At 40.3% G+C, this 10,857-nt stretch overlaps 1 protein-coding gene across 2 annotated transcripts in view; it reads right to left on the minus strand.

Moving 5' to 3' along the window:
• The window catches only part of LOC107656325 (ELKS/Rab6-interacting/CAST family member 1-like), a 298,875-nt gene that overhangs the window by 262,541 nt on the left and 25,477 nt on the right, over window positions 1-10,857 (minus strand). The window contains exons 5-8 of one of the 2 annotated variants that reach the window (XM_016444117.1): window positions 9,145-9,219; window positions 7,904-8,059; window positions 7,201-7,293; window positions 1,032-1,199 (exon numbers count right to left, since the gene is read on the minus strand). In XM_016444117.1, the coding sequence (XP_016299603.1) occupies window positions 1,032-1,199; window positions 7,201-7,293; window positions 7,904-8,059; window positions 9,145-9,219 (492 nt within the window). The remainder of the gene's footprint in view (window positions 1-1,031; window positions 1,200-7,200; window positions 7,294-7,903; window positions 8,060-9,144; window positions 9,220-10,857) is intronic. The other variant, XM_016444118.1, reaches the window with a different exon arrangement.

A 10,857-nucleotide genomic window follows, 5' to 3' on the forward strand; every position in this document is an offset into this window, starting at 1 on the left:
AGCGACGTCCTGATCCAGGGAGGGTCTGTGTTGTACCAAATACCTTCCACTTCTTAATAATAGACTTCACTGTGCTCCTAGGCATTGATAAAGCCTTTGAATTTTTTTTTTATCCATTTCCTGACTTGTGCCTGTCCACATCTTTATCCCGGAGATCTTTTGACTGTGCCTTGCCACCCATAGTTGATTGTTTGCTTCAGTTGCACTAGCAAGGCCTGAAATGCTCCACGCCTCTCTGAGCAGTTTCCTCCTGGCTCTTTCATCCAGTTTGGAGCGACGTCCTGATCCAGGGAGGGTCTGTGTTGTACCAAATACCTTCCACTTCTTAATAATAGACTTCACTGTGCTCCTAGGCATTGATAAAGCCTTTGAATTTTTTTTTTATCCATTTCCTGACTTGTGCCTGTCCACATCTTTATCCCGGAGATCTTTTGACTGTGCCTTGCCACCCATAGTTGATTGTTTGCTTCAGTTGCACTATCAAGGACTGAAATGCTCCAGTAAAAGCTCTTTTCATGCTGAGCTAATCAAAATGAGCACAGCTGATCACAGTTAAAAGTCAAAGGGCTTTGTGTGCCATTGAGAAGGTGACATTAGCTATACCTGATTGAGTTTACAAGTCATTTTTAAGAGTGGGGGGTGACCTTTTTTCCAACTCAGTGATTCTGTTGTTTTTTTTGTTTTTATCTTTCACTTGGATGTTATAAGTTGCACTGAGTAAATACAGCAGGATAAAACAAAAACTGTGTCCATCTTCATTTCAGGCTGCAAGGCAACAAAATGTGATTACAGATTACACTGTATGTCAGAATTGTGTCAATGGCAAAGAGTATTACTCAGAATGGATAGGGGAGGAAAAATTAATCCAGTTATGACATAATTCTCCTACTAAATATCTTTCTTGAAAGCTGATTTGGTAGAAAAGGGATCTAATGAGAACTTAAAAGATATATAATGCACAACTATGAGAATTTTTTTTTATCTTTATCCAACTATACAATGCCAATTAATTGCCATAACGTAACTCTTACCTCAGTCTGCAAGATGGCAGCACGCTGTTCCTTGGCAAAGAGAGACTCTTTGAGTACATCAATGTGCTGTTTGCTGTCAGAAAACTGATTGGTGAGCGTCTCCAGTTTAGTCTGCAGGCCCAAGAGCTCAGTGTCCTTCCTGGAGAGATCCTGCTTCACCTGGTCAATCTGTGCAAGACAAACATTTGCTCTAAGTATGTGGAAAACTCTCCAGAAACTCCCCTTCAAACCAGACCTCCAAGCTCTGGTCAAATCTCACACACAACTTCCCCCGAAAACACCTTTGCAGAATACAAATGCAGCAATGTTTTGCTTTAAAAGCATAAAACAGAATGAAATCTGTAGTCATAGGTCTGACGTGGGAACAAAACGCTAGTTACGAATGTAACTGTGGTTCTGTGAATTCCGGATGACCGCGGTGCTTAAGCACTAGTGGATTATCACAGCGCCAGCTTGATAGGTCGCAATAATATATAAAATATACCAGGCAAAAGTGCATGGGAAAGCCCAATTAGCAGCAGCACAAATATCCTCTATAGAGACTCCTCTGAAAGCAGCCCAAGACGTAGACACAGCCCTATTGGAATGACACCCTCTGGCAAATGTTTTTGGGCTTTTTTGTAATCCATAGTGATGACCTCCACAATCCAATCTGACAATCTCTGCATTGACACAGCGGTCCCTTTCCTTGCACCACCATAACAAACAAAAAGCTGATCTGTGCTCCTAAGATGAACAGTAGGAGTCACATAGCCCTTCAGGGCTCGCACAGACACAAAAGGTGACACAAAAGGTGAGCTGCCAAATTGATTGACTGATTTGTAAACTGTGGAAGCAGAACTTCAGGTAGAAAAGAAGGATTTGGTCAGAGCACAACACCAGAATCATCTGGCAACCAACGCATGCATAACTCACTAATGGACAAAGCATGTAACTCACTTACACACTTAGTTAGCAGAAGCAATTGCAAACAAAAAAAAACAGTTTTTAAAGATATTCATTTCAGGTCAGCTGTCTGCAAAGGCTCAAACGGTGGCAGACAGACAAAATCAAGAACAAGCGGCAAATCCCATCCAGGAAAATGGGGGTTACGAACTAGTTTCAACCACCTCGCACCTTTCAAAAAAAACAGCACACAAGAGTATGAGAACCAAGAGAAGAACCATTAACCAGTAAATGATGCGCAGAAATGCCTGCAACATATACCTTCAGTGTGGAGCTGCTTTGCCTGAATCCAAAAGATGCTGCAAAAAACTAAGAACTCCAGGAACGTCACAGCATATAGGACCTAACCAACGTTCGTCGCACCATGACGAGAAAATCCTCCAATGTGCTGCATAGAGCTGACATGTGGGTGCAGCTCTAGCACTAGATATGGTATGAATGACAGCGGGCTCACAATCTGCTAAGAGATAGTCGGCCCCAGAGGCCAAACCCATAGCTGCAGACTGGCTGGATCCAGATGCCAAACAGCGCCATCCATCTGTGACAACAGGTCCTTCCAAAGCAGAAGCTGCCATGGCCTGCCCACCAATAGTCTCAGCCTCAGACGTCACGCCCACGGACCGTTGGCTGAACGTCTGATGCATATGGCACACAAAAGTGGAAACACTTCAGGAGTTTCGAAGTCGTCATCAGATTAGTTAAATTCTACAGGATTTCCAGGAGACGTGTGTCGCGTTCTTTAACGTTCCGCCTGGAAACAAAGATGCCGTGGCGCCAAACCCCCTCACAAAAGAAGAAAGCCGTCGTGTTTACAACTGTGACGACGAGCGCTTATCAGGATCAACTAAACTCTGGATATTCAAAAGTATGTGAAATATTTAAAGTTTGCAGCATAGAATCTTTAAAATACGTCCGAGAGTTTTACACACCGGTCTGTTATTGTGGCGACACCGAAACGTCCCGAAACGTGATGCTGAAACGAAACGAACTGTGATTGGTTGTTTGACATGTTGGTCAAACGGCCTCATGGGCGGGCCTTGGCCAATGAAAGCTGCCATGGATTCCAGACCTTCAGCCGACAGTCTGAAGGTCTGGCTATGCGAGACTATCCCACCAATAGCGACAGAAGCATGGGAAACCAAGGCCTGGCTGGCCATCAAGGTGCTACAAGTAACACTCTGTGGTTGCACATATTCTGTGTAATGTGTCCCACAGAAGTGGAACAGGAGGGAACGCATAAAGCAGACAGTTTGGCCACTCGTGAGACAGAGCATCCTGCCCCAACAGGCTGGATGTCTCTGTTCTCGCAAACCACAAGCGACAGTGAGTGTTTGCTTCTTTTGCAAAAAGATCCACTTCTGCTTCGCCGAACTGCTGCCATATCTTCTGCACCACATCCTGGTGAAGCCTCCATTCCCCTGGGTGCAGAAGATCCCTTGACAGAGCATCCGCTACCTGACTGCTCGATCCCGGGAGGTGACCTGCCCTCAACGATGGAAGAGACCAAGTGAGTATCTTGTCTGTGAGATGCAGAGACTTGAGGGACTTTGTTCCACCTTGATGGCTCAGGTGAAACACTGTCAAGGTGTTGTCGGACCAAATGAGGGCATGACGGCCTGCCAGAACTGGCAAAAAATGCTGCAGGGCTATGAAAACTGAACGCAATTCTAGGAGATTGATGTGGTCCCTGGACCGAGCTGGAGACCAATTTCCACAAACACCCCTGTGATTCCATGATTCCCCCCACCCGAGGAGGGAAGCATTGGTTGTGACCACCTCTCAATGAGAAGGAATGACCCCTAGGGGAACACCTGACATCAGAAACTCCCGACGATTACACGGTGTCAATGCCTGGATACAACTGCGCAAGATAATCTGCCAATGAAGAAGTCTGGCAGGGTTCAACTGCAAGCTGTTGTTCCACTGCTGGAAAGGCTTGAGGTGGAGCAAGCCAAGTGGAATCACAGAAGTGGCAGCGGTCAGCATCCCCAAGATTTGTAACTACGTATTGTACGGCAAGCTTGCACCCAGCTGGAAATGAGAAAGGAGCTGCAGAATACTGTCCACTCGGGCATGTGAGAGGGTGGCAAACATTACACGTGAGACCAGTGACATTCCAATGTAAGCAATTGTTTGCACTGGATTCAGACAACACTTTGCCTCGTTTACTGCAAGACCTAGTTTCTGCACATGCTCAGTCTGGTGTCTCGGCCAGCTTGTTGTTTTGTCTAAACCACAGCGGATGTAAAGGTGCATTCATGCACCTTGTGAAGACACGAGGGGCCAGAGACAGGCCGAACAGTAGGACCTTGAATTGGTATGCCTGATTTCTGAAACTGAATCGAAGAAATTTCATATGGTGAGGAGCAATCGGAACATGAAAGTAAACATCTATCAAATCAATGCTTGTAAATGGTATCAGCATATTCCATAGATGCCTGTGTACAGGCAGTCTTTGACCACGGTTAATGTGCACTAGACCCTATGAGGGAGATAGAAAATTCTGCAATGAAATCCTTGCATGGTGGCATAGCAAATCCAGCCGAAACTGTCTAAAAAAGATGTTGGACTGGGCTGGCTGTACTGGTGAGTTATCCAGCCCTAAGCAAGCAACTGCCATCTGGAGCACAGCTAAGGTATCATCCGCGGAGGATGGAGTTAGTGCTGAGTGAATCGAATACCCACTAGAACCCCCCGCAGCTGAAAAAACTGAAGATATATCTGAAGGCAGCGTTTTATCTCTGATATCTCAGCAACTGTCTTAGAAAGAGAAGCTTCATCTACCTGCTTGTTCTGTGACGTTGCCTTCTCAGATGGGGCAGCCACAGATGCACCGCGTTTCTGATTCCATGTGGTAGGTTGCGGCTCTGTTCCTCCGAGTCTCACTGCAGACTTGGGGTCCCATTTGCCATCTCTCAGACATAGGTAAAAGGCTACAGTGCAAACACTGGTCCGTGAGAGCCTCTCTCATATGCTTAATTCCAAAGCAGGACGGACAAACATCATGGCTATCGTTAGATAGAACAGTATTAGGGCACAGCTTACATGTTAATGGGAATCCAGTAGTAATAGAACCGTGAGCCATGATCACCGCAATAACAGAGAAAAACAATGTATAGACTTGACAACTGGCAGTCGGATTGCACCGACTGAGCTAGTGAGTCTATTATACTCGAGGCTCAGCCTACGACACCACGTGACTTTTTTGGTATATTATCTCAACCTATCGAGCTGGCTCTGTGATAATCCACTAGTGCTTAAGCACCGCCTCTGGTGGTCAGGAGGAATGAAACAGAACCTTGGATTTGATCTACCCTGATCTAAGGTAATCTAAACACATATTAGACAAATTAAACTTGCAAATCCGTTGAATTAGACTGCAAAAACACAGAGCATTACCAGGTTATTTTAGCATACAGCAATTCCTGTAAATAGAAAAACGATGTATTGAGCTCAAAAACAGATAGACACATAGCACTTCATAATGCTCAGTCTTTTCACAAAAAAAAAAAACATCCACAAAAAAAAAAAAAAAAAAAATGGCCTACAGCAAAACCAATTAAACAAATTAATTAACCCAGAAAAAGCCAGTTACAGTGCAAGATCAGCAGGGTTAGAAGCAACTAACACGCAAGTAGCAATTTACTGAGGCACAGCAGGCAGGGGTGGGATACTGCAGGCCCAAGGCAGCCAAATAACACAACAGGACATGCCGTATGACAGCTGACCTGCCTGCCCAGAGTATGTCAAACATTCATTCTTGAAAGATAAACAAGCATTCGAATTAAGTACAAATTTAAATCCATTTTCCATAAACAGACAGTAAACAAAGTGTTAAGACACTAAAAAAACAGACAACAAGTGTTCATGGTCTTAACATTCCCAGCATGCACTGGGGCAGCTATAGCAGGTTAGCATGGCCTAAAGCTGTAACTCTACTGGCTGACAGTCACCCTAGTGAAAACAAGTGTGCGCAGGCACAGAAGATGGTGAGAGAGACAATTCAGAGTGATAGAGAGAGAAAGAGTCAAGCCTCATGGACATTAGTGCTCTACTCCAACCAACACTACAAACAAAAGAGAGAGGAAAAGAAAGCAAGACAGGTGAAATGCTCCGTGCGAGTCTAGTGTGGCATCCGACCTTTCGGCACAGCGTTGGGCTCTGCTTTCCTGATCAGAGAAACCCTGAGATTTCACCCGGTCGGCCTGAACACTGCCGCCCACCGATCCGACTATTGTGACAACAGTCGAGACTCAAAAGTGAATATTTTTTATCAGTTCCCTTCACCACCCCGGGACCTTTTCCACTGTTCCCTCCCATCAAGTGTTGCGACTCTTTGTCTGTGTCCAAGAGTAAATTTCCCATGATTTTCTCTTTAAGTTCTGTTTAAGCTGATATTGATATGGGAAAAAAGACTGAGGTGGTCAATTAGTATGAAAAAAAACGATACTGACTGACCACTAATCAGAATATTGAGAGAATGCAGCGATATAGAAAATGTGACTGATACAAACAGCCATTGTTGTTATTATCGGTTTTCAGTCATTGAAATAAATCTGAAAGAACACATATATATAAATAATAATATTATATGAGAAACTTCAACTTGTTGAAATGTTGCCTTAGAAACTTACTGAAATTAGTTTAAAATATACATATAAACAAACTATACAAAATATGAAAAAAAAAAATGATAGCACAACACAATTGGCAAAAGTTACACAATTACTTTACCTAAAACTAAAATTAAGATGAAAACTGAAAATATAAAAATAAAAGCTAATTCAAAACATTAATAAATACTATATAAATACTATTTACTAAAATAACACTGCCAGTAACTAATATGAATATGTATTTTTTATATATAAAAGAAAAAAATATTTATATTTATAGAATATGGTAAAATAATTGGTTTTGTTTTGTTTTTTTTACTCTGAGCAGAAGGCATAAATAATTTATTAATAATATATTTAAAAAATATATTAAATATATTCTTAAAAAACGATATATAAAATAATAAATTCGCCTTGCCCTTCAAGGCTTCTGTAAATCAGACATTTATACAGTGAATCTCTTGCAGGAAAAAAAACCTGCTTGAGATAAAGTGTCAGTTAGTGGGCTTAGCGTGAATCTCTATTTGGGGTCTGAGTGGGCGAGATGCCCTCTCTGGTGAGGGAAGCAGAGCTGTGCGTATTCTAAGCCGGTTCTCTGGGTTTCTTACAGCAGAGACCTCTTGCTGCAGCTCAGCCGCCTGCTTTTTCAGCTCCTCGCCCTGAGCTTCGCTCTGTGCCAGTTCGTCCTTCAGTTGCTCTACCTGTTAGGAGAGGGCGATGTTATTGCAACAACCACCAACCACCGATCACCAACTCGCATGCACACCCTGTGCCCATCCAAACATCACCCACGTTCACGTGATGTTATCAGCAACCAAACCAATCAGCATTCACCACACAGGCCATGCGGTTATGATTTAGCCATTCAGCTGCAATTAAATGTCATTAAAAATGGGACATTTTTAAAAACTAAATGGAAAGTTTACTAAAGAAAAACAATATCTTAATATAAATAAAATAAAAAAACTATAAAATATATACTTAAATATACATATAGAATAGAATATTTAAAAAAAATAAAAAATAAAGACTATAAAAGCAAAAATAAAAAAAACAATTAAAAATGCAACGTCAAAAAAGTTAGTAATGATAATAATATATGTAGGCATTTTCATGCTTCTTTATCTAGCTGCGATACACACCATACCATAACACTAGTATCAGAGTAAATATTAGCAACACCACATGATGTCTGGTAAAATTCAACCCTAACAAAGAGTCAAAAACAATAAATCTGTGTTCAAATAACACATGACCTGCACAGGTTAAAAAAGCAAAACAGTTGTAGTTCCCATGAGCCGCAGGTTCTACCTTATTCTTCATGAACTTGGAGTGACTGCGGTAGACCTCCATTTGTTTCATCTCCTCCTCTCTCTCCTCTGTGCTGAGAGCCCCGTTTGACTTGAGCATCTGTATCTCGTCCTCCAGGTCCCTCAGACTGCGCTCCAGAGAACTGATCTTAGAATCCTGCAGAGATCACAGAGATGTTTGATGAGGAAACGGACAAAGCAGAGGAATGGAGGACATGAAGGTGCAAAACTTTTAATATCTTATCAAGGGGATAGTTTATCATACAGAGGTGTTTTTCACTTTAGGCTTGAAACATGACTATAATAACGACTTTAATAATGTGACACTCTTAAAAATCAAGGTTCCAAAAGGGGGTATTCACAGTGATGCCATAGATCAACCTTTCTGTGAACATTAAATTACCAGTGTCTTTAAAGTTAAACTTTAAGTGAGCTTTAGGTCATTTATATAAGCAAATGTTCATTAAAATGTAAAAACAGTGGAAATGAGCTTGCATTAATAATTTATCAATATTGGCACATACCAGTAAATTAATATAATGTTGATAAATGATATGGTTCAGATATACTGTGGATCCTACGTATAAAGAAAACCTATGAAGAACAAATACACTGCTGTTCAAAAGTTAAGTCTGTAAGATTTTTTAGATGTTTTAGAAAGAAGACTTGCACTCATCAAGGCAGTAAAACTGTAATATTGTGAAATATTATTACAACTTAAAATAATTGTTTTCTATTTTAATATAAAAATGCAATTTATTCCTGTATTGGAAAAGCTGTCATATGATCCTTAAGAAATCATTCTAATATGCTGATTTGCTGCTCAATACATTTTTTTTATTATTATCAATATTGAGAACAGTTGCGCTACTTAATATTTTTTGTAGAAACCATAATACATTTTTTTCAGGATTCTTTAATGAATAGAAAGTTCAAAAGAACAGCATTTATTTGAAACAGAATTATTTTGTAGTATTATACATGCCTTTACTGTCACTTTTGATCAATTAAATTTTTCCTCGATGAATAAAAGTATTAATTCCTTTAAAAAAATGAATAAATAAAAAAAACTAACTCTAAGGTTTTGAGCAGTAGTGTACAAATACAAAACTGACTCAATATGACAGTTTCGGGAATATGAGAGTAGTTAGGTAACATTATTTTTTAAAGCAATCAGTTTGGAAAAAAACACTAAAGTGTTACTTACACCAAACACACTCACACAAACATACACGCACTTGCCTTCATCTCAATGACAGTCTGCAGGGCCTTGGTTTTGGCAGATTCTGGAGCTCCCTCAAATCGTCGGTGGAGATCCTGAGGAGAAAACATGAGACGAGGATCGTGAGGTGAAACCACAGGATAATAACGGCTTCCTCTACCGGCAGCCATCAGTTGATGAGGATCCATACCACCCCACATTATGTGCACCCCAAACACTGATAGTAAAATAACCCAGACTTCTGATTTACACAGCCAAATTGTAAATTCAGCACACTGATATCACTGCATCTGAGGCAGAAGAGACACTTTCAGTCGGCTGGTTTGAGTGTTTATGCATGACTGAGTCCCTTATGAAAAAGATAATGTACCGAGCAACTGACAAATAGAGTGAATGCAACATCCACCAAACACAAAGAGATGCGGCCAGCCTGCCCCCTCTGGGCAATTAAAGACCTCAAAATCATCATTCAAACACAAAGTCTGGACACCAAACCCATCAGATATGAACGCACACAGACAGGCATGGAAAAACAGCCATGCATCTACACGTGTGGAGTCATGGGAAGCATATGGAAAGCGGAGCAGTGCTTCAGGGAATGTAACTGTTGAAAGATGCCGTTGAATAATATTCACATCTAAAAGAGCTACAACATCACTATCTGTTCCCAGGACGTTATAACAGCTGAAATAAAAAATGTTCATGAAAAAAAAAAAAAAAACGTATGTGTTATATTCACTTATAATATTAGTCGCAATGTGATTTAGGGCTGTTTTTCCCACTGCACCTTTAAGAGTTGTATACGTAAATGAACGCTGTTGCCGAATATAGAAGAGGCACTGAAATATCTGGGTGGTTTTGGGAGGGAGGGCTGTAGTGTAAATGTTACAGTATGTCTATTTAATGCACCAAATGCTTTTAAAAGAATAAAAGAGGGGAAAATTCCCATTTTCCATGACATGGTCATTTTTACTAACAGTTCCAGTAAGTCATTAGCAAAGGAAGAATTTTAAATCACTAGATTAAAAGAAGGGCTATTAGTTTATTTCCCCCTGTTCTCGGAAGTCCAACTGGAGGCCCCAATAAATAACCTAAAATGCTCTTCTGATCTCGGTCCAATTTATTATTTTAGCCCAGACTTCACCTGTAACATTTTAATCGTGCATTACTGCATTTAATGGCACTAAACTCGCTGAGACCACAGCATATTACTTACAATACCTTATCTACTACTATATATTACAAGGATGCATTAAATTGATCAAAACTGACAGTAAAGTCATTTAAGATGTCACGAAATATTATTTTAAATACATGCGGTTATTTTGAACTTTCTATCTATCAAAGAATTCTGAAAAAAAGTATTACAGTTTCCACAAAATATTAGACAGAAAAAAAAAAACGTTAAATGCACAGGTAGTTCCAAGTCAGAAATCATTGTGATTATTCATTTTGAAAATCATTCTGAAATTGTAATAATATTTCACAATATTACTGTCTTACTGTATTTCTGCAAGAGACTATAAAAGGCTTTTCAAAAACAATAAAGAATTTTACAGACCCCAAACGTTTGAACAGCAGTAGTTCAGAGGGTTGTTTGTAGCCATGTAATAAGTATGCTACGTGGACATTATGTAAATAAATACATAAAATCCTGATCACCCAGTCAAGGTTTCTTTTTCGTGATAATTATGTATCACAAAATTATTATACATAATTATTATACTTCTATA

Source organism: Sinocyclocheilus anshuiensis, unplaced genomic scaffold (genome assembly GCF_001515605.1).
Source record: "Sinocyclocheilus anshuiensis isolate Anshui unplaced genomic scaffold, SAMN03320099.WGS_v1.1 scaffold183, whole genome shotgun sequence".
In the NCBI taxonomy this organism is placed as follows: Eukaryota; Metazoa; Chordata; class Actinopteri; order Cypriniformes; family Cyprinidae; genus Sinocyclocheilus; species Sinocyclocheilus anshuiensis.